This window comes from Drosophila gunungcola (assembly GCF_025200985.1).
Source record: "Drosophila gunungcola strain Sukarami chromosome 2R unlocalized genomic scaffold, Dgunungcola_SK_2 000006F, whole genome shotgun sequence".
NCBI classification, from domain to species: Eukaryota; Metazoa; Arthropoda; class Insecta; order Diptera; family Drosophilidae; genus Drosophila; species Drosophila gunungcola.
The window spans coordinates 3,883,695-3,907,648 of NW_026453168.1; the positions used below are offsets into that span (position 1 = coordinate 3,883,695).

General features: G+C 40.7%; 2 protein-coding genes across 2 annotated transcripts in view; both read left to right on the forward strand.

The window, feature by feature from the left end:
* Nucleotides 1-223: 223 nt before the first annotated feature.
* Nucleotides 224-1,869, forward strand: LOC128254733 (uncharacterized). Its single transcript, XM_052983997.1, has 3 exons — nt 224-451; nt 752-890; nt 948-1,869. Exons 1-3 carry the CDS (start codon nt 251-253, stop codon nt 1,016-1,018), a joined length of 411 nt encoding a protein of 136 aa, XP_052839957.1. The 5' UTR covers nt 224-250; the 3' UTR covers nt 1,019-1,869.
* Nucleotides 1,870-7,369: 5,500 nt separating this feature from the next.
* The window catches only part of LOC128255092 (semaphorin-2A), a 47,238-nt gene continuing 30,653 nt past the window's right edge, over nt 7,370-23,954 (forward strand). Inside the window, 2 exon segments of the mRNA XM_052984598.1 lie at nt 7,370-7,662; nt 21,221-21,828. Of these exon segments, the coding sequence (XP_052840558.1) occupies nt 21,639-21,828 (190 nt within the window). The 5' untranslated portion in view covers nt 7,370-7,662; nt 21,221-21,638.

Genomic DNA, 23,954 nt, shown 5'->3' on the forward strand with positions numbered 1-23,954 from the left:
AAAGCCGGAGATGCACAGCCGAAATTGTTAAATAACTAAAAATTTATAGTTAACAATAACAACTGATTATTCCATTTGATAACATAGCTGTAAGGGTATGCAAGTTACGGTTTCATAAAACAAACTTCACTTCTCGCTTATTTCTATTTACTTTAAATAAGCTTATCGATAAGGGCTCCCAGCTCTGGGAGCTCTGAAAAATAAGCTCTGTTCAGTTGTTGTGGATTGTTCGTGGAGTTCTGTCCTCCAAATGCAGAAAATGTTTCGATCGGTCAAAGCTGAACACGTGCGTATGGTCATCGCTGGTCTTTCGGCAATTGTTTCTTTCCTCATTTTGGGATTTATTACTTCATGGGTGGAGACCTATAAGTGCCATGAAATAAGTGTTTGGAAACACGTTTGCTTGCTGCAGCTCATTGGTGGCATGCTCCTCTTCATAGGTTCCTTAAAGGTAAGAAAACTATTCATATTCCTATATTACCTATAATTTTTGTTGTTTATTTTTGTTTATTTTTTTCACTTCCAAAAAAAAACCCCTTTTATACATTTTCATTCGTGTTTTTTAATTTAATTCTAAGGCCTTACAGCATTAGAAAAATGAAACAAATTACTCATATTAGAGATTAATTGTGTTTTATTAAGCACATATATAAATAAATTAATAAAATTGGTTATTGTGTAACAAGAAAATGTGAGCTTATTTTTGAAACTTAATTTTTGATTGCCTTGTTTCTTTACTTTTATTTTGCAGAATAATCACTGGTTCAGTTTGCCGTGGCTGGTGGCTGCCTGCATATTTATTTACACGCTGTGCTACAAGTCTATTGCTTATTTGAGCTATTTGGATGGAAAATTGCTGATGGTGGTTCCCCTACTTCAAATCATTGCAGGTTGTCTTCCACCTAATTAGTTATTTAATTTTAAAACTTAGTGAATTTTTATTGTAGGCTTTTGGACCTATTACGTGTACGAAGTCTTCCAGGACTTTCTTCAAATGCAAGTTCAATCCATTGGGTAAAACTGCATAATCGAGTCGGTGCAAGCGGGGCATTAATGTGCACTTTTTATCCAGTGAAACGCAATTGAGCTGAGTGTAAGGGCAAATAAGTGTGAGCATTGCGGTCGGTGTGTGTTTGCTTGGGGGTTTGAGTGTGCTTTTGTAGCCAAAAGTAAAATAAGCGTTAAAATGTCTGCTATAACCCAGTGGAAGCGACGGGTCTGGCTCTGGGTCTCTTCTGGGGCTCTTGCGGTATCGTTGCATGCGTATTGCATTACCCGACCTGCACCCCTTCCAACCACCCACTCGCACCCCTTTTTTTTACCACCCCCTTTGGCACAAAGTGGCGTATGAATAGATACATGTTTTGTTGCCCGTTTTGTTTGCTCCCCGCCTTTCCCTTTCCCCTGCCGCTTTTCAGTCTGTCTGTGGACTGGTTGTCGTAATCCAACAAGCAGACAGGTTAAATACACCGCAAGGACAGACTCGCACACACAGGGGCTGCTGCAAAAAAAGTGTGACAAAGATGGTGGGGAAAAGTGGCGGGAAATGGGGAAAATTCAGGGGAGCAACTCGAGCCGCGATTTGGTTGGGAGACGCAGACGCATCCAACAAACAATAATCATGCAACAATAGTGAGAGCCGCAAACAAATTGCTTTTCTATGTATATTCTGGTGTAAAGGGATCTGTCTGCACGGAGAAAATTAGGTTATTTTCAATAATTTACTCAGCACTAAGAAATAGGAATAGCTTTAAGAAATTTATTTATTAGAATTAGCCATTTAATATACTTATGTTAAAAGGTCTTGAAACCGATCTAACAACCAGGTTTATTTTTCATTAATAATAACACTATGTATTTAACTAAAAAGCTCCTTTCATTGTTAAACCAAATCGTTTAATAATGTTTAAAAACTTTATATGACAAGAAATAAATTATATTTTTTATTAAATTGATTTAAATTCATCAATAAGCTTTCAGAGAAAAAAAGCGAAACCCGGCAAAAGGCGGTAGGTAAATCATCATGGGATAGCCCGTAAAAATTTCAAACCCCTTCACTGACTTAGCCAACAAATCCGAAAAAAAAGTGTAAATATTTTGATTAAAAACAATAACGCTTTAATCGCATTCCTGTTGGAGTAACGATGTGTTTTTTTCCAGTGAGTTTGTCATGTTCGGGCTCACTACCAGATTAGTTTCGTTGCGAGTGTGTCTGAGTTTTTTTTTAGTTGTTATTTAGTTGTCTTTTTTCAGACGCACAACCACAGAGAATCAAAAGCCGCATGGGCGTAGCCTGTGACACCTACCGAAGGGGTGTGTTCACTGGCAATTAGAATGGAGAGCGTAAAGTTTGAACTTCCCCCCGTTTGCTCCTTCGTCGCCAGATCCTTCTTGTCCACAGATCCTGCATCTTCCTTCCCAGTCTGCGACGGGCTTTTGTTGTCTGCAAAGTTTGCCTTTGACACGGGGTGCCTGCTCCGCCTCCTTTAGGACCCCCCTTCGGCCACGCCCCTTCCACCTGGCATGGCGGCAAAATGGAATCCATTCATTCAAATCTATGTGAGCCTGTGAGCGCTAGTGTCTGTGCAGCTTGTTGAACAAAATTGAAAATTAACTATAAATTCTGTGTGGCAAAACATGCAAACATGTTTGCGGATATACCTGACAGACTCAGGGAACCCAGGAGGTAGTGGAGGGTGGGCTTAGATTATGGGGACTGGGTTGGGAAGGGTCATTCGACCAGACGAGGTGTCAAGCGATGCAAACACCTTGATGACATCGAACCCCTCGGCACAAAGCGATTCATTGTTGCGAAATTTAATGCGAAAAAATTCATTAAAAATAAAACACCTCAGCACAAAGAATTGCGAAACAAACTTTGAATCCACCAAGGGCCCAAAATTGAATTGCCCGAAATTTGTAATGGGTTTTTTTTTCGTCGGTTGTACAGTGAAGCCTTTCAAAGGTGCCAAGTACACGGGAAGACAAACCAAAACAACAGGGAAGGTGTTAACCCTCGTGACAAGTTGTGGCTCGGGGGGCTTTTCCACTCATAAAAGTTTTTGTCATATAAAAAGGGGGGTAAATATATATTGTTTAATACAAATAAATATTTTACCAGTAATTTTTTATCAAGCAAAGTTTGAATAAAAAAAATGCCTTCACTTGCTAAAAGAATGTTTCTTGTTACAGCTAAGTCTAAAATTGTATTTTATTACTTATTTCCCTGAGTGTAGTTAATGAGTAAGGCCAGACTTTACTTTGTTTTTATTATTTCCCTGCTTCGTCTAAGTGCTTCGGTATAAAAAAATGTAGCCACGCCTACTGTCCAAAAAAAAAGAGTGTGAATTTCCGAAAACGGAGGGAAATGAAAACCAGACGGAAAATCAAGGGAAGCAGAGTTATTCCAGGAACAATCAGCTAGACTTAACTAATAAATTTCCGTGAATTCCGCACGCAGTCAAGTCGAAGCGGAAATCATTTAAGCTGCCAAATCAGCCAGCCAGATGGTCCAAACAAAAGGCCAGGAAGCCAGAAAGGTTTTCTCACCAGAATGGGAGCTGCAAAAAGAAGGCGATTAATATTCATTCAGTGTCGCGCGTATATCACTTTTTATTTGCACAGCGTCGTAGTTTGAGGGTTGGTAGAGGGGGTAGGCGGTGGCAAGGGGGCATGGGGGTTCCCCTGCAGTAGTGGGCGTGGCAGGGGGAGGAATGCTGGAGCAGGCGCCGCCAAGTATGCAATGGAATTCGGCGCACGCAGCGGCAGGTGAGCTCGTGTGGCTGCTCCACTTGTTGTTGTTCCTCTTCTTGTTGTGTTAATGCCAGCGAGTGTGTGTGTGGCGTGTGTGCCAACGCACAATTACATACAACAATTTGTGCTTTGTTTTGCCATGTGTGTGTGAGTTGGGAATCCAAATCACCAAAGAGCAATCGTGCAACAGCAACATGGCCAGCAGCCCCAAGATAGAGGTGGATACTATAACTGCACACGCAGAAAACACTACCACAAAGATTTCAATGAATGCTATTGTTGGATATTTTATTATTAGTGAGCCTTTTGCCTTGTTAATATGTAACTTCATAATTATATACCTTTTTGTTTAAAAAAATTTTTTTTTATAAGATATTTTATTTAATGAGTTGGAAATGTTTTTGAAATTTCGAATTAAACAGTTTGACATGTAGCTGGGTTTCGGTGAAAAGCATATTAAATTTAATATCGTAAAAGCAGTGTCTTATTTTAATTGCTGTTTTAAATTGACTACGTCCCTTTATGCATTGTTAGTATGATTTGTTTAGTTATAAATTTAATAATAACATTGACTTTCATTACTTTAAATATCCTGTAACATTCTTTGCCTTATTCTACATTTAATTAAGGCAAAAAAATTAATTATATAAATTAATTAATCTAAAGCTATTAAAATTTATAAAAACTAATTTCAAGGGCATTAAATTTGTTTTAATGGTATAATTAAAGAATGTGATTTAAGTGACCAGGTTTACGTTTTGATTTTAACAGTGCCCAGCGAACCTGAGTTGGCCTGCGGAAATCCAGTTGGCTTTATGCCGCTGACACCTCCCCTTGGGCACCCCACCCTTTTGCAACGCCCTTGCCACCTCTTGCCACCCCTTTGCCAGCCCGTTCCCTCGCCCCACTCAAATTGGAAGCCCAAATATCAAGTCGAAAAGAGGGGGCTTAAAGGGGTTGGCTAGGGGCGGATGATACCGTTGAGGGGCGGCTCTTTCGTAGCTGTGGCGCTTAGTTTTCAATGTGAAAATTGAGAAAAATTGCCAAACGAGTCGGTAAGCGATATTCTCGAGTCCGCCTGCTATTTGGTTCGATGCCAGGTGATGCAGTTGGTCCATTGTTACCCTACCTTGGCCTCCATCATACTCCTCCACTCCACTCCACTCCACTCCACTCGACTCACTTATTGTTAGTTTCGCTCGCTTTGTTTTGACAACTTCTGGAGGAATGCTCTGGGAACTGAACGCTTCGTCAAATAAAAAGGCGAATTTTTGGCTTCAGTTTACTTCCGTTTGCTTTGACTGCCTGCTATGCCATCAGCCGCCCCTTTTCCCGCTTTCCCTGCAATAGGAGACCCAAGAAGCTGCTGGCAGCCATAAAATTACGATCCAGCAGAGAGCAAATGACGCGAAACAGTCGCACGGACATGGCCAAGAGCCTCTGAGCCAAAAGGGGCAAAGGGGGCCAAGGACCAAGGGGGGCAGCAACAACACGTACCCTGCATAAAAATCGTGCAGGCCATGCTAAAAACGTTTATCCCTTTTAGCCCCAAGTTCGGCTCGGAAGGAATCCAGCCAACTCCTTCAGAACAATGGCGGAGAAACACTGCGAGAAATTATTGCTGGTGTGAATTTGGGAATACACTTCATCAGTTTTGATTATTTAGATCTTTGAAGACAAGCTAAAGCCATCTAGATACTATGTTAGGCTAAGCAATATGTGTTCTAATTAAAGAGCAATGTATTCCCTTGATATTTTTAATGAAAAATATAAATACCTAAAGCGTTGCAAAATATATGTACCCTTCGGTATATATTTTATATAACTTTGTTTGTTGTGAATAACTTTAAGTTAGTGTTTCCTATTCCTGGTAAGCCATATTACAGAATAAATCTTTCTTACCCAAAAGAAATAATAAATAAAATAAATATTATATTACGAAAAGTAACAATGACTTTTATGACCCATTCTTTTTCCGCAGTGCAGTGGAAGAACAATTTCTTCGTCTTTAGTTTCAATGGCCCCCACGGCGGCCCAAAACCATTTTAAATGGAACGTAAGCCGAGACTGATGGCCAGCAGTGGGAAACGAGGAGTCGGAGTGGTGGGCAGATAAATGCCGCATCATTGGTTATTTATATGCGTGCGGATCTCAGGTGGATGGACCCGGACTCAAACGATATATTTATTTGATTTTATTGATATACAAGCGGTCGTAAGTAGTGCATATTCATCTCGGCCAACGAGCGGCTTAAGTCCTGTCATTACTGAGCCTAGTTCCAGGTGAAGGTCGGCATGGGAAATTAATTAATTCGCATTCAAATGATTGGCTACGTGCCATTATTAATTCGAGCATGAATTATTCCACATGCCCTAAATTCAAACGATTTCCCTCCCCCGCCGCGCAATCTGTGGTCAATCACTTGATTGGCTGCTCACCAAATGGATTTGAAATATTAATGCAACACGTATTGGCACTTCTAATTTATGGCAATTAAGTGAAAGTTCTATAAAAGCCAAGAAAGGTGTTAGAGAAATGTCCTTTTAAGCTTACTGCGTTTATTAATAACCTGGACCTATTAAGACTGTGTGCAGATGAGGTTTACCCTTCTACTGTGCCTGATATAATCAAAAATCATTTATGTACATGAAATTCATTTTATGCCCGTTTTAAGGGATAAATAACGTATACGGTTAGCTTAATAATTGAATGATCTCAGGACAACATAGACATGTATAAATATATATACGTTTTCTGATTTAGAAATCCAGCACACATTTTAAATATTCATGTAACCCAAAAGAAATTTAAAGAAAAATTGACAATTGTTTTGAACAACACAATAACAACACAAATTGCTTTGTAAAAATCAAGTATAGTTTAGGATACTCTTACAACTGAAAAACAAAATATGACTTAAATTTTAGGAAAAACAGCTTTAGTTTATATATTCTAAGTGTATGGGATTAATAGATCCGTAAACTGTATACTTTAATATATATTTTGGTTGTTCTTTTAGTGTTTTTGTTTTATTTTAAATCGTATTTAAAATTTTTTTTTTTTAATGAGAAAAAATTCAACAACAAATTTAAGCCAATCAAATTAATATAAACTCTCAGAGTTCGTCCTTCAATTTTGTATACAATGAATAAAAAAAAGTTGTACATATAATATAAAATATAGAGATTAATCTTAAATTTAACCCAAATGTTTTAAGAAGACTTTAAAAACATTTCTAAGTTAAAATATTCATACAGTGGATTTTGGTTTACAATATCTTAACATTTGGTAGGCTGTTCTCAAAAGCCATAACTGTAGATTTAACAGCAAAACAAAATGTTAAAAAAGCCGGCAAGCCCTTGAAAGTGTTCCCAGTAACAGTTTGCTTGGCATTGCCAGCTTGAAACTGGTTTTTGCCGAACTGAAGCGAATATCCAGTGAAACGAATGAGAGCGAGCCCGAGGTAAGAGCCGAAGACATGGGCGAAAACTTCGGATGCAAAGCAAAATCGACAGTTTGTTCAGTTTGGCCTTACCATGTATTTTAACATTGCTGTTAACAATGCTGTTTTCGGTTGAAAATCCAGTTTTTACATTCATTCACGTTCATTCGCGTTTATTCCGACGATTCGGACGGTTATCGTGGGTGCTTGAGCGCATGGTTATTCGTGGTTCTTATCGTGACTGTCGACGAAAATCATATTAAATTGTTCTCGCGACTCGAGCGATTCTCTTTTGCGGACAGTGAACGGGAAAGTGGAAGTGGAAAAGCGGAAAACCCCGTTGAAAACTCGTGAATAGTTGTGAGCAGTGCCAAGAAACAAACAAGTACAAAAACGAATGAATCAAAAACCTTAAGTGCAACAACTCATCATCATAGTCATCGGGGGACTCAGTTTCCAGCAGTGAGGTGAATATACAAATCTCGAACGCAGAGTCTGTGCAACATTCTTCGAACCGAATCCAATCAGAATCCTACCTGAGCGCTACCTGCCAAGCGTGTTTCACTTTGCATTACCCGCGCTGACCAGTTGATTGCAACTTGTTTGCAACCCGTTCTCTTTGCAGGCTTAAAGCGGCAAAAAACGGCAAAAAACGGCAACAAGCGGTGAAGAACGGAGACAAAGGAGTTATTTTTGGCCATCAGTTGCCATTTGCATTTGTGCAGCCAACTTGGCCAATTCAGGGCATAAATTGCAAATGCAAACGGCCAAATTGTTATTGCCACTTAGAAGAGCTCTAAGCGGAATTCTCTCACTTTTTCCATAGCAAAGTGTGCAATATCTTGGCCGTAACAGTAGCCACCTGGTCGCAATTCGCGACTTGCGACTCGCGGCTCCGACAAAAAAAAACGCTACCAAGACACAAAAGGTGGTCGAAAAAAGCGCTGGCGATTGCATCGCATGTCGAGGTTGTTTCGCATGCCCTTGCCCCTCCGCCCCCCTTCTGCCCGCTGCCACGTCTCTGCATACCCCCCTTGGCCGCCCCAGAGCAACAACAATGCGAAACAGAAAGAACTTCAAAAGCACTCCGACCCTCCGTCTGTTTTTTTTGGTGATTATGAGCCCAGAACGGCAACAGAGGGTTAAGAAGAAGTGCAACGAGTCGCAAGTTAAATGCCCTTATGTTTTGCATACGCTTTGCAAATGCTAAGAATGTGGTAAAAATGTATTTTATGAATGGAGTGGCGTGTTTGATACGAAAAGCATTGATTACGAAACTTGTTTTTTGTATGTGAAATAATATAAATTGACAAACACTAAAATAAAAATTTTACAATATTTATTGAAAGAACATGGATAAGTTTATCAAAACAGCTTTCTGACGATAACAATTGTTTTGGATCTAGGATGATTCATATTCTATTCATTATTTTATTTTACTAAATATAAAGTTGATAGTATTATTAATATATAAATGACATTACTGTATTAATTTTGTGGATTAGTTTTCCCTTTATGTTTATGAGTAAAAAGTGATTTTAATTTAAAAACCTTTGAGCATCTACCAAAAATTTCTGTGTTTTTCCTGGCTAAAGTTGACCAAAGGAGTCCATGAAATTATCCGCTGTAGACAACAGCTTAATGCACTTTAATTACACAGTCCCCAAAAAACGTGATGCCATTTCCCGCAGACAGTTAGAGTATTAAATGCAAAGGCACAAAAAGCGTTTCAGCCAGTTTCGCTTGGCATTCGCGCGGCACAAAAGAACCTGAGAAGATTGGCCAGAACCAAAAAAAAAGAAAAGGCCAAAAGAACCTGGCCAAAAAAATGAAGAAGGAGGGGGGGGGGGGGCGAAGAAAGAAGGGGCCGGCATGCTCAAAGCGTTTAAGCGCCTTTGACACTCAGCTGGTGGCATGAAAGGAGGCGTGGTCAGGATTAGGGAGTCGGGTGCCATGTGAGACAGCTGCCAATCAATGGCAGCCTAGGCCCATCACTTTGCGGCTATTCTGCTACGTGGCATGTTGCATGTGTGTTACAACGCAAAAAAAAGAAAATATAAATGAAAAAGCCCATAGAAAAAGTCGAAAAAGGAAAATAAAGGAGGAAAAGCGTTTTCAGAAATCGTTTCGAACTTCCCTTTCGGCCAAGAACTGGGGAAATTATGCGCTAATGGCAGTCAAAGTTCAATTTCATAAATAGTTAAGTTCAAAGTTGGTTACATTCTCCTAGAAATAAAAAGGGAGAAAGGAGGCAGCCAGTAAATTACACACCGTGTGTACACAATCAATTGCAGCAGAGAGAGACATTTTCAGCTTATTGAATGGAATTAAGCAATTTCTGCGTTATTACCCATGAATATTTGAAATCGGGGTTAAATACCTAAGCCAGGGGATTAGTTATCCTTGGCTCTCTTTGCTCACTTTTCCTTATTGATTCTTAGGCGGCAAATTAATGTTTTCATTGCGTTTTCCGGCGCCTTCCCAACGGAAGTGTCGTGTGGCCAAATCAAACAAATACTCGTACACAACATGGTCGAGAAAAAGGAGCCACAAAAAGTAACCAAATTACGCCTAATGGTTTTTTAATTGTAACAATAATTGCTGTCGCCATTGCATGAGCAGCAGCAGCAGTAGCAGCAATCAGAGTTGTTAAGAAGGTTCAAAGGGGTAGGGGTAGGGGTCTAACCCTCCTATTAATGAGAGCTCTTGGAAAGCATTTAGATGCCTGCAAATTACCGAGCAGCAGTACTGAGAAAAATAGAGTACCTTGCATATATTTTATAGGTTTATGTTTTTTTTATTAAGTGATAAGTAAGACAACCAGCTAATATTTCAATTTTAAATTCTTAAAATACTCCTAACGTGAACTAAAATTTTTAAAATATATAATTATTTGTATATAATTATTTGTTTGTGCTATATAATTCCCTTATAAATAATTAAAGCCTTGTAATATTGGTATCACTTAATCTAAAACTTACAAACTATAAATCAACTAAGATTAAAATAACAAATGCAAGTAAGTAAAATCATTAAAAATTATAGATTCTATTTTTCTAAAAATGTAATAACCAAACATATTTAAACACTTGGTTATACGTCTTGTATTTAAAAATATTTCTGCTTAAGATATCATTCATCTTATTAATTTTAAGACATTAAGGATACCATAATCTCAAGACTTAAAGCAAATAATGACATTTACACAATTTAACAGAAGTCCTGATATCCTTAAAGTATCAAAGCAAGTAAAATATTTAAAATACAAATTGACTTTATAATCAAAAATAATAATAAAGTGTGGCTTGTAATAGTCAGTAAAATGGGAAAGTAGATTTTTTCCTGTGCAATACCATGAATCTGAGGTTCAGGTTTCTGCTGCGTTAGACTGTTGCTGCTGTGCAGAACCCTACATAATTGTTCCCTTCATTTTTGTGGATGGGTGTGCTCGTGTGCGTGTCTATAATTAAGGCCAACAAAAAAGTGCCAGCCTATGCTCTTCTGACGACTAAACAAAAGCCAGCAATGAGACTCTGAACCTTGAACTTGCTCTGCTGTTGATGTGGCTGCTGAACTCGGCTTCTATTTGGGCTTGTTTGATTCTATTCATTGTTCAGTCGGCGGCAGTTGATTATGAGTGTTATTTTTTTTCGTGCTTTTATTTTTTTCTATTTTTTTTTCTGTTTGTGAGCTGGCTTGTTGCTCTTTTGCTCTTTGGTCGTTTTCGGTTAGCCGACATGGCCAGAAATGGCCAAGCGTAGCATACTTCTGTGCGCCGAGGGTCTCTAATGTGCGCCATTTTAGTTTTATGCGGGGTCGGTGGCGGTGTGTGTGGTGTGTGTGTGTGTGAGTGTGCGTGTTGGCCCATTTGCCCAGAGGTCATTATAGACGGTTGCTTGGTCCTGCTGCTCCCCTCGACACGTTGTGGCCGCCAACTTCCGTTCTTGTTGCTCTTGATGTGGCCATGTTGCCGCGGCATCTGCAAGTGTTGCTGATGTTGTTGCCGTTGCCATTGCCACTCTGAGCCTTTTGGCTTTTGGCCTGGTCCAGTCGGGATACTGGCTCTCTAAAGTGGCAATTTGTCTAGTTCTGTAAGCGCCTCTTTTAACGATAATGATGATTGCGCATTGTTGCGTTTTTATTTCACTGCACAACCTGTTCACACACACCGTCGCACTCACACAGATTCACTTGGAGTTATGCCTTTTCAGTGTGAGTGTGTGTTTGCTTAGCATTTTCCGATTTTCATTCATGGCCACACCGTTTCCCACTCTACCCCTTTTTTTTCGCCTAGTCCCGTGTTCTTTCATTCGGGACTTTTATTATTTTCATTGCCATTTCTTATTCCATTTTGCCGTCTGTCAGTTGTCTGTCTTTTGGTTTATGCCTTTTGCCCTCTCACTTTTCCCCATTTTCGTGGCTTTTTTTCGATTTGGCCAGAACGTGTCGTCGCCGTTGTTAATTTTTAGTGCAGGACGAGTGTTGTTCGCATTTGCTTTATTGGCCATGGCCATGGCCAATGCCGAAATGCAATCCCGTCTAGACGCCGAGCTGTCCAGAGAGGCTTTTCGAGGGCAGCGGCCCAGCCCCGTTTGATGGCCCTATTTGTTTTGGCCGAACTATTTTGATTTGGTATTTGCTCAATTCGGTTTTGTTTTGGCCAATTCGGCATGACTGGTTCGGGCTTGATTTGTTTTACACATATTTTTTGTCCCTTCTATTTGTTGGGTAAATAAATTCGAAAAGTTTGCATACAATTTTCATCAATATTTAACCGCATAAAATGCAATTCGCAATTCGCAATTCGCATGCCAGTGTGCGTGAGTGTCGCATATAATCAATAAACATTTTGCGGTTACCGACGGTCAGTGTCGTGGCCCCCAGTTGACATCGTCCATCGATGGCTATCGCTCCCTGGACTTTGGCCGACGGCATCAGCTGATTACTTTATCACAAAAGCGTAAAATGAGCCAAAGCAGGGCCAAACGGCAGAGGCCAACACACACTCACACATGCATAACTTAGCCGCCATTCACGTGCTGCACTGAATGACTTTATCGACTGCTAAACGTCGCATGGCCATTTGATGCGGACGTCGATGTCGATGTGCACACGTTTAACCCACTGGCAAATATTCACACAAACAAGACACGCAGAAAAACAATACTTACAGAAAATCGAGCAAAGGAGATGAAAATGCTGCTTATGAAATTGTATGTTTTCAATGAATAACAATTTAGACAATACCTTTAAGCAAAATTTTAGTATAATGTTTTAATAAGGCTTTAGCCGTTTCAAATTAATCATAATCATAAACTTAAAATACAAAACTAAAAAAAATATGTATAAATGTCTTTGAGGTACATTAATATAATTCAGCTAATTTTATGACATGGTTTTTCTAATCAGTAATTAAAGTTAAATGTAAATGAAAGGCTATACAAATTAAATATGTATGAAAAAGTCAAAGATAATAACATTTTAGGAATTAAAGAAAGTTTGTGCAATAAATATTATTCGCACAAGCTAAACAAAATTTAAAAGCAATTACTTTCTATGAAAAACTTTTCCAAGCATTAGATTGAGGTTAGACTTGAAATACAGCTTAATAATTAAAAAAAAAAAAACTATATATTTTTGACCAGTGTACTTTACTGGGTAGCACACACATACTGGGATAATTTTTCTGCTTTTGTCGTGAGCTCTGGCTTTGGTCCTGGCTCGAGTTCGCTATGTCCTGGGTCCTGAGCCCTCTAAATGTTTATTGCTTCATTCTGTTGCGCAATTTAATCGATGTCTGGCTGTTGGCCTGTGCTCCACTTCACCCCATCTACGCCGCTCTTATCCCTGATTTTAAAGAGCGGCTAATGTAAATCGTTGAATTATGGCAATTTACGATTTAATGAAACTTTACTCCGCCGGCAATCAGAAGTCCCCGCAACACATACATACGCTTCCTGTCCATTTTTATGGGACTCGTACTGGATCTGGTGCCTTTCCCCGTGGAGATTCACCCCACTCCCGCAAGGATTTTATCCTTTTAAGCAATTATCTTATAACACAATCCTGTGGGGGTCAATCCGTGCCTCATTTTGCGCTCGAATGCGCCGCACAAAGTATTTAAGTAACTCAAGCCGTTACCAACAAAACAGATTTGGCTGAAGGAGAACGGATAGTGGCTATGGGATTTGGTAAATTGAAGGATGGGACGGCTTGGCGCGGGGGTCGGGGGTTAACCCTTTTTGTGTGCCCTCCTGGATTATGTATTTGTGTTTATCTTCAGTTTTTGTCTGCTCTGTTTTGCTTCTGCTGCTGCTGCTGCTGCGAAAGAGAGAGCTTACCGCAAAAAAATAAAGGGAAGCCGTAATGAAATGCAAAATCGCTTAAGTTCGTCGGCAAGGGAAAACACAGCTTGCCCCGCCCCCCATTTTCCCGCCCCGTTTGTTGACAGCGTGTTAGTGCAAACTAAATGAAATTTTCCTCATGCTCAAGCTTTGTGGGTTTTTTTGTTTTCCGCATTGCCAGCTCTGTCGGCTGTGTGTTAATGTGTTTGGGGGTGTCTATTAAGGGTGCTACATGTACATCAGCGCAGACATCATCCTCATCATCATTACCATCTTATGATCATCATTAACATCGCCGTTGTAGTTCCACTTGCCCTCACAAGGCCGATGTTACCTTGGCCCCATTGTTCCATTGTCCTGTGCATAATTGAATGCTCAGACGCTTTTCAAATTCCACTTAATGCCCGGGTTGCATACGTTTGCCTACATAGAGAAAAAATACCAATGGCATTTAGTATTATCTACAATATTTGCTCTTAAGAGATTATCCATTTAAAAAAGTAAGGCAATATATCAACATTTGAATATGGTAAGGTCCTTAGATTTTCACCTATAAAAGCTTAAAATTTTCTAATTTTACTTTTTAATCCTGTTCCTTAAAAATTTGAGCTATCATCCTTGAGTATTTTTAAATTTCACTGGACCTCAGAAGTCTGTAGAATCTTTTTACCATTTGCAAGGAACCTAGAAGTGAATAAAGTTAGTTAGAAAGAGCTTTTGTATAATTTGTACTATTGGTTGGCAAATCAGTGATACAATACGCAAAATAAATATTTTTTTTCTCGGTGCATATGTGTGGGAGTTGCCTTTTCAATGACTTCCACATAAGTGTTTAATTTCCTGTGTATTAACATGCTTAGCAAAACATCGAAATAGAGTCGGAGGAAGCTACAAAACGCAGTGCTGATGTGAAAAAGGGGTTGCAAAAAAATAAAATCAGAAAAGGTGCGTTTTTTGAACCCCCCTCTGTGTGGGCTGGCATAACGATTTGTGCCAACAAATTTATTTAAAAAGGATTATCAGCAGCTAAGCGCCATGCTGGCACACTTCAAAGGCCGCCACGCTTTTCCACCGCCCCCGCCGGAAATATGTTTGGGGGCGGGGCTGGGGGGAAAACAGAAACAAAGAGCAAACAAAACACGTAAGCACCGTCATGGCATATGCAAATTTCAATGTCAGACTCAGTCTGAATTTGAATTTGAATTTGAGCTCGAGTATGAATTTGACATTCAATTTTGTTTTTTTATGGGTTGAGGAGAATGGGGCATAGGCTAAGTGGCTTTATTTTCATGATTATGGCTGGGGACAGAGTTTAAATAATCAAAATTCCAACCATTTCAAGATTAAACACGAACTCCTGGAAATTCGATGCGCTCGCCGGAATCGAGTTCTTGGATATCTAGTCTTTTTATGACATTCCTACGATAACCTTTTGCTTAAAATGAAGTTGATGACATTTATATGCTTTTAAGGGGTAGACGTTGGGAGATGGGGTTGGGTTCATATCGAGTTTTAAAATACCGACAAAAAATTGTAGCAACCGAATCTGAAGGCGTGAGAAATTCAATTTGTTGTCACGTCCATCAGGTTAAAATGAAAGTGGCGGGGTTTATTTGTGGAACAGGGTTGGCATTTTCATGTTATTGAATACTTTAAAAGGTTTTTTCGGCTACCCCCACTTCCAATCTCGAATCTTGCTCAATTTTCACTCGTTTCCCTTGTCCTTTTGTGAGTTTCGGGGTTGGTAAAATTTTAGTTGAAACATTTTATTTACTAATTGCTAGAAATTTGCCATATATACATATATATTTTTGGGAAATTTGTTTCTCCTTGAACGAGTTCCTGGACGAATGTGTGTGTGTGTGCGTGTGTGCATGTGCGGAAGTTCACACACGCCTGAACACTCACAGCCTGTCAAACGCACTGCGCACTGAAAATCCCCTTGCAGTTTTTTCCCTTTCGAAGTTGCTTGAAAATTTTCAAATTTCCGGCCCACCCACTCTCTCGCGCTTAAGGAAATTGTCTACGCATGTTTCTGGCACTCTTGAGCGGATATAGTATATGTGGGAAACTATTTCGCCAGCTAAACCTGCTCCTTATCCATTATTAATACACGAGGCAAAGTGTTCAACACAAATTTGCAATTTGCTCAAGATTCTGGATGGGCGTGAATTAGCTGCAGCCCGATAAGCATTTCCCGCCGCCATTTCACCCTCCTGCGACTAAATGGCATATGGATTTCCGTTGTCCGTTCATGCCTTATCTCGTCGCCATTGGCAATGTCTGTCTGATGTGATAATCCGCAGGAATTAATAAATAAACCATTAACAAATAAACTAGAGTTAAGCCCATGCACACAGCATTGCATTGTGAGCTGTGTGGGGTGTTAAGGGGGTGGTGGGTGGATGGTGTGTGACTGGTGGGCTGTGGAACCCTTATCAAGGACACACCAACAGTCAGGCAGGTCCAACCCCGACTTGACTTTCTGCAAGCATCAGCAAACAAAAGCGGAAGGCTCACTCCAGCACTTCACTTTTAATATTATTCCTCGGACAGTGGAGCAAAAACGTATAATAATAATACAAATTGGTTTATAAATTTAAAACCTTTTAGATTAATGATTGTTTGATATAGTTTAAATAATAAGTTTTTGAACTTAATAGAAAAATTTGTATACCTTTAATAAAATACTGACTGTCATAATAGGGTTTGTACTTTTATAAACCACAAAACTTAGACTCCTGAATTGACTAAGTAAATTTTACGGTTCGTTTTTTTAAATCGGATTTTAGCATATTTCGGTTACAAAAAATAGCCAAAGTAAAGTGTTTTTCTCTTTTCCCTTATTAGAAAAAACCAAAAAAGTTGTTGACTTTATTTTTATTCCTCCTATAAAGGTCAATGCTTGGCAATAAATTTCTTTTGAAGGCGTGTTCTGAAAAAAAAAGGAGAACAAAATGCAAATGGCATTTGTGCGTGAGTCGGCGTGTGTTTGCCTGAAATTTCAGTCAATTAAATGAAAATAAATGAATAATTGATAGTTTTCATGGCTCTGTTCGAACTCCACCTTGAACTAAACCTTGGACAAATGTAATTAGGGGAAGAGTATAGGCACAGCCAGAGTGGAAGAATGTCATTTGAATAATTTAAACTAGTAGACGCATTTGGCGTTCGATTGTCAGACAGAGGACATCAGGGACACGGACGGTGGGCGGTGGGCTGTGGGAGGTACTTGGCGTGGCGGATACTGCTCCTGACCGGAGCCACAATGACGTTAATGACAGTGACGAGCGGTTGTTTGCCTCAGTTCTCGACCAAACATTCGGCGCAAACAAACAAACAAACAAGTGCACGCACGTACTCCAGGCGACACACACTCACACTTACTCATAAAAAACAATCAAAATGCAAAACGGAACCAGGCAGACGACACTCCATGGGGAGAGTGACCGTGTGTGTCTCTACACTTGGAAAAATCATATTTTTAAGATGGTTATAGTTCGTAAGTATGTAGTGTAAAACTTATCAAAAGATAAGCTTGTGGTGACATAATACTTATATCAGGTATCTTAGATTTAGTTAAGTTAAAGTCTATCATACTATACCTGACAAAATATAAGCTTTAGAATCATAATTTATTATAATTAAAAAATATTCTATAAATCTGTTTGTTAGCATTGGTATTAGCCTTAACACGAATCTTTTAATTTAGGGTTGGCAAAAGTTACCTAAAAATACGCAAAAATATGTTTTGAGTCTGAAAGTACGTGTGAATCATGGCGAAGACGACATTCTTTTTTTTGTTGCATACTCTTAGACACCTTTATAAGCCATATTAAATACTAGTGATTTGTGTGCCATTTCCCATTTCCAGCTACAGAAATATCTATCTTCTATAGAATACTTCCAATTTGAAACAACCTTCTTCCGTATTCGGTATGCATTTCCTCCAATCCTTTTTGCTCAGTGCACGTGCGTGAGCCTTGCACCAGGAGGATCAACGACAAACACAAATGGCTCCTGATTGCAGGCAGGAAGCAACAGCTATGGGGATATGGAGGGATGAGCCGGGGAACGGGGCTACTCCGCCTGTCTGGCTATGCGACTAGAATTCAACATTTTGCCGCCATTAAAATCAAATTGCACTTTCGTGCAGCACAGGCCAGGATACTAAGCCAGAATCAGAAACAGGAGGAAGTATAAATTTGGGTGGCGGATGGAGGAGGGTGGTAACCAGGCGGAGGTCACGAGCCGCATCAACGTTTTTGGCAATTTCAGCAAAACATTCCTCTCCTTATTCCGTCTCTTCACTTTTTTATGATTAATAAAAGCAAATGTAAATAGTCGGCAAATAAAAGGCAGCTAAACGAAATGAAAGCAAGCGTTGCACAGGCGACCTTCAGCAGGGTGGTGCAGGTGGTTGCAGTGGGTGGATGGGAATGACAACCTTCCCTGCCTCTGCCTCCCCCGCTCCAACCCACAAACTTTCGCTTAATTTCTATTAGCATTGCTGTCGCTTCGTTTTCATTGCTGCGGCACGCTTCGCAGGTTGCTGAGGTTACCCGAGGGGTTGGTGGGGTTGAAAAAGTTCCTGCAGCAGGGGTGGAATAGTGGGTGGTGGGGGTGGAAGGGTGACTGGTGGCTGGTGGCTCGTGGCTGAGGGAATGCAACTGTCTGCCCGGCTTGATTGTTTGTATTTCTCATGGCACTCGATGTCAGTCAAAATCGCTTCGTTTCCACCCATTCCCAAACTTCAAACAGGCAAGCATCCATAGCTCGAACAACTAAAAATGTCACAAAGAGCGGTTTTATATATATAAATGTAATATGTTTATATCTGAAACACCACACTATTCAATAAACAACAGCAATTTTCAGTTATTTTTTTTTCAAAATACCTTGACAACAATGACTGTTACCTCAAATTTCTTCTAGTAAAAAATTGATTAATTTGTAATTCAATATGTATGTACTTCTTGAGCAGTAAAAGAATTTCCTAATTTAGAATTTCATTCAACGGGGTTGATTCAAAATTACTTCGAAAATTACATTCATGAGACGTTTTAGGAAAAGTCTGTGAAGTTTGGCCGTTAAACGCTATTGCCACACAATTTTGTGAGAATCGAGGAAAATGTTACTTAGCGAACTTCGACTGTAAAGCCATTCCATTTGTAACCCCGAAAAAGTATGCACCACCCATGCCCCAACTAGCGAACCCACCCACTTTTGTACTGTTGTTTGTTTTACAACATTTTTAACTTGTTTGCAGGGATTAGGTAAGCAACTCAAACAGGAACGAGTGCCCAGGACCTTTGCCAGGATGCAATGCGAACTCATAAAAATAGACAAAGACATGGCCTGCCAATTTTGAGCTGGAAAGTGCTGGGGGGAACCTGGGTATTGGGGGGTTTCCCAAACCACTCCGGTTGCCATAGACTGATTTCCATTCAGCAACCGTTGCCAACATTAAATGCATCGAATTACATTTTCTATTAACCAACTTTAAGGGGGGAGCTTTGTTTGGGATCGTGTGGCTACTTTGTGTGTGGAAAAGGGGTGGGGCTGGATGTGGGGGGCTTGAGGGCAATAGTGGGGTGATGTTGTTGTAGCAGCCCTGAGCGAATGTTGCTCGTTTGTTGGCTGCTTGTTTTACAATTCGCTTTTTTAACGCTTTCGCGCTGTGATTCCTTCGTCCTGCCAGCGGGTCCCTGACATTGTTGTGCGGCGCCTTGAACCTTTTGCAGTCCTTCGTCCTTCGTTCTCCGTTCTTCGTCCTTCATCCCTGAACCCCCACTCCCCCCCGCTAACCCGTCTTGATTGCACAAGTTTTTGTGCTGCGCTTTGGCTAAGAAGCCGCTGGCTGCACGCCGTTTAGACCTGCTCCTCCTCCATCTCCTTTCTGGCTTTAAGTTATGAAAAGTTTTGTCGTTGTTTTTCCTGCCTGCCTGCCGCCTGCCATTCTTGCCTTCCTGCTGTTTTCTCTTCTTTTCTGTTGAGGTTTTTCCACGTATTTGGCTCCTCTTTAAGCGCACATTAATCAAAGTTTTTCGTTGGGCTTAGTCGAAGTTTGAGGGCATTTATAAGGCAATTGTGGAGCTCGTTTCGTTGGCCACGACAGGTGTGTGTGGGTGCCGGCTTCTTGGCCCGTTTCTTTTCAGGCTGCATTGGACATTGAAGCCATATGGCATTAGGGCCAAACATTCAGCAGCACGCTGAGAAAAATGATGGCTCTGAAAATAAGAGCTCAATATATAATGGCTAGTTTTTTCAACAAACACAGTGAGAAGAGACTGAGAAGCATAGTTGATCCCTAAGCATCATAGTTTCAATCAGCCACTTAAAATTGATATCTGTATATAGTTGTATTGCAACATATCAAAGAAATATTTCCAAAGCCCTTCCTTTTAATAAAATGAAAAATATTAAAAAGCCTTTAGCACGTATTGGAATATTTTATTATTTATACGAATTGGTCTACAATTATACACAACATAAAAATGAAATGTAAATCCAATATTAGTCATATTAAGCTCTCTTTGGTTTTATATCAACAACAATTACAAATTCGTTTGTAAGGCTTTAAAACAAGCAATCTTTATTTAATATCAACTTCACAAGATAAATAATGTTTAAGACAATGGTTTTATAAAATTGTACAACTTATAAGGGGTCTGGAAATCATTAGGTATACAATCAATATGGGCTCCTTATATAATTTGAGCTATTTTCCGCAGTGGAGCTGGACTAACCTGTCAAACAAAAGTCTCCGAAAATTCCGGAAAACTTTCTGGCTGGCCAGAACTGACCAGAGTTTTGGATTCTAACTCCCTCTCTTCGAGACTATGACTCCTATTTTTGGTCTCGACCAGAGCTCCCAAGTCAAACAGCAGGGACAGGAAAAGTAAGCTGCAAGACATTCGAAAGAGCCGACTGTCTGAAGGTTACCGCACACTCACACAATGCCTAATTGTCTTTGGGCTCGACTATGTCTGGTCGACCGGCCCCTCCCCCTTGCCCCTTTCCGCCCCCGTGGGGCCTGTCTGAGTGACTTATGTCTGGCTTTAGAGAACTTTTTTTGCAGCATACAATGTTGCATTGCAAATTGAAACACGCGACGCTACGCGATGCAGAGACATGGAACAAAAAAAAAATAACAAGAATAAAAGAAAAAGAAGAGAATTTCCCAGACACACACAACTACGGGCATATGCATAAATAATAATGCACGAGAATACTTTAAGTGCAGGCGTCTGCTAGGCTCAAAGCCCCGATTCTCTGTTATATTCCCGTTGCCGTTTTCCGCTTTCCGTTCCCCTGTCCCGCTCCCCCGTCCCGTTCCCCATCTGCCATCTGAAAACCCTTCACTCGTCTAGCCGTCTGCTCTCGCTTTGGGCTGTCCAGTTTTTCCAGGAGGTTGGGAAATGGGTGGCAATGGGCTGGGGTTTGTATGCACTTCAGCTCGAAAGTGTCTGCTGCATTTACCCTTGAAAATGTTGCCGCTGCAGACTCCGCTGCACGTTGCACGTTGCACGATGCACATTGCCCGTTGCAAATGAGTTCAATACACTTGGCATAAACACAAACATTACTGGGAAATCCACTCATCGCGTGGGGACTTTTCGCACTGCGCCGGCGTCATTTTCCCAACTAATAACGCTCTCGAATTCTGTCGCTCTTTCAGGTTTTTCCGAACACAGCCGAACGGGCTCGAGGAAACTCGAGACGAGCGAAGCCAAAACGAGTGTGTTTATTTAACACACTTCCTCGTTGCGAAAGCCTTCAGTTCGTGTCTGCTGCTCGCGAAGTGCGCGCCACAGTGAAGAGGGAAAGCGGAAGCGGAAACGTAAACGAAAACGTGACGAGAAAGGAAACGAGTGCGCAACCGAGAACGGAAACGGAAGCGAAGGAACATGTGTGTGTGACGGGAAGATCACGCTGATCACTCCCAAAAAAAATACAAAGAAAAGATCGCTCAATGCCAAGTAAAAGATTGCTCAATTTGTGAACTAGTGACCATAGTCAGCGACTAAAACTGCCCCATCAAAATAAGTACCAACTCTATCGCGGACTCTAGCCAGGCCAAAAGGCAGGCAGGCAACATGTGTGCCCCGGGGAACCGCCGGCTCCTCAATCGCCCTAGTAGCCTTAGAGCGCTGCTCCTCGTCCTGCTCGTTCAAGCCATCCACGTGGAGTACGCCCGGGCGGACTATGAGAACACCTGGAATTTATATTACGAGCCGCCCTGCTGCACGGGCTCCTCTGCCGGCCATCATCTGCGCCACCACAAAGGTGAGTCCCTCCACTTGACCAGCTTTAGTGTATTTCAGCCACCCACAGCTTCCACAGTCAAGGTAAGTGAGTGGCCAAGCAGCCCCGACTAATTTGTGGCCGGATTAGGGAGGCTTATACAGCAACGCAAGTAAATTCAGCTTGACTAGGCACTGCACTGGGAGATATGTAGCTTACTGATAAAAAGAAAAGAGATATTCCTTTAATGCTCTATCTTTCGTTTGCTTATGTTATTATATATATTTTCTATAAATGTCTTATCAATAACTAACAATTTACAATTCAATTAATCTTTTTATTTTTCTGGTTAAATAATTACTAAAATTGAAAAATACTATTTTCAATAGAATTTATTTTAATGTATGCAAGAAAAAGCATTTTAAAGATAATTTAGACAAAGAAGTATTTTTAAGCGACTTTCATCGAGTCTTTAAAATGTTTAGTAAATGTTTGAAATGTAGGCCCTCAGAAAAAATATTTACCCCAAATTTCAAGAATAGTCTTAAAAAACATGTTTAGCTTTTGAAATAAGATATTCTCTCTTGGTGCCCAAACTTGGGTAGAATGGCAAATACAAATGGAATGGCCTAAACGTTTTCCTCACTTTGTTGGGCCCCGCATTCTCGGCCAGCTAAGCCCCGGCATACAAAACTATTCACAACAATGGGCTGACGGCCAGGATCGAAGTTTGGGAAATAAGTCAACAGCTTACATAGCCGCGAATGCCAAGAAGCCGAAATGGATGTGGGTGTGGTGGTGGTGTGTGTGTGTGTGTGTGTGTGTGTGTGTGTGTGTGTGTGCGGGGGTTTCCCTTTTTATGGCCAAAAGGAATAATTTTCACTTTAAGCGGATTTGCCGCCCTCGCCATCGTCCTCGCTGACTCCTTCTACTTTTCTTGATTTGCCATTTCGCTCCACTTCCGTCGGCGACGTCTGTTATCCTTTTTCACCCGTCTCTCTGGCCATTTGGCACCCAGAACTCAGAACGCAGAACTCGTTCGCATTGCTATTGTTTTGCCATTGTTTTATTTCATCGGCAAGACATTTCTCTTCCGTATTGTGTGAATCCGATAGGACGCTTCTGTGTGAAGTTAAGTGCGGGGGTTCTGCTGAACTTATAGACTCATTCGCGCGCAGCAGCCTGTGCTTCCTTGTACTTTACTTTTCCGCCAGTGTGCTCGAGCAAAATTAAAAACTTTTGCCCTGCTGCACGGACTTCGTTTTGTTGTTTGTTCAATGGCAGGACCTCTCATCCTCATCCTCATCCTCCACCCCTTCCCCATCCCCTTCCCCTTCCCCTTCCAACCATCTTGACCGTCACTTCCGCCACTTAAGATGTGTTTTATTTTACCCGAGCTCCTCCGGTTTTTTTTTTTCCCCTGCCCCAACTATTAGTGTTTAATTAGTTTTCAAGTGGACTTTTTATGGACTAAAGTCGAGCTAAGCCCAACACAGATTCCCGTTTTACTGAGCTGTCGCTGAATAATTAAAACTCATTTCGCATATCGGATGAATGTGAGTAAGTAATCCGCTTTAACCAACAAAGTGCGGGCAACACTATCCAACAGCACGGTAGTGCCAAACTTTTTAATGCTTATGAGAAATTATGACTAGCGAGGGCTATTATGTGTGAAAAAACGCCTTTATTTAGCATTTTTATTTACATAAACAATTTCGGTTTACGCAAAAGATTCGCCTCTTTACAATTACTGCAATCTGGGGAGGGATTTTCCGGCCGCAAAAATGTAAACAGAAACGAGTTTTAAGCGCTCAAACTTTCCGGCGACCCGAAAAGGCGAAGGAGGGATATTTTTTCAACTTCATAAAGGTTTCGCGAGACACCAAAGTAAGCAACAAAAAGCGGAGAAAAAAAGGGAAAACGAGAAGGAAAGTTCGAGGCGAAAAGCGTTGGGATAGCATATCAGATGTTTGCGTTGTTAATTAAAGAAAAACAAGCAAAAGTTTAATGGCGAATATTAGCGCCCCCCGCCGGAATGACCCCCAGGTAGTCCCAATCCCAACCACGGCCGCAACCCCGATATCCACCTGGCTTTGGTCCAAAGTTGCGGACATTGCGTAAATAGAAACAGCGCAAAAGGGGTGCAAAGGCACACACACAAAAAACTT

Excerpts from the sequence above, each read along its gene's own strand:
- LOC128254733 (XM_052983997.1), top strand. The coding sequence starts at position 251 with ATGCAGAAAATGTTTCGATCGGTCAAAGCTGAACACGTGCGTATGGTC. Across the intron at positions 452-751 it reads TCTTCATAGGTTCCTTAAAG|AATAATCACTGGTTCAGTTT; the intron begins GTAAGAAAACTA and ends TTTATTTTGCAG. Across the intron at positions 891-947 it reads CCTACTTCAAATCATTGCAG|GCTTTTGGACCTATTACGTG; the intron begins GTTGTCTTCCAC and ends TTTTTATTGTAG.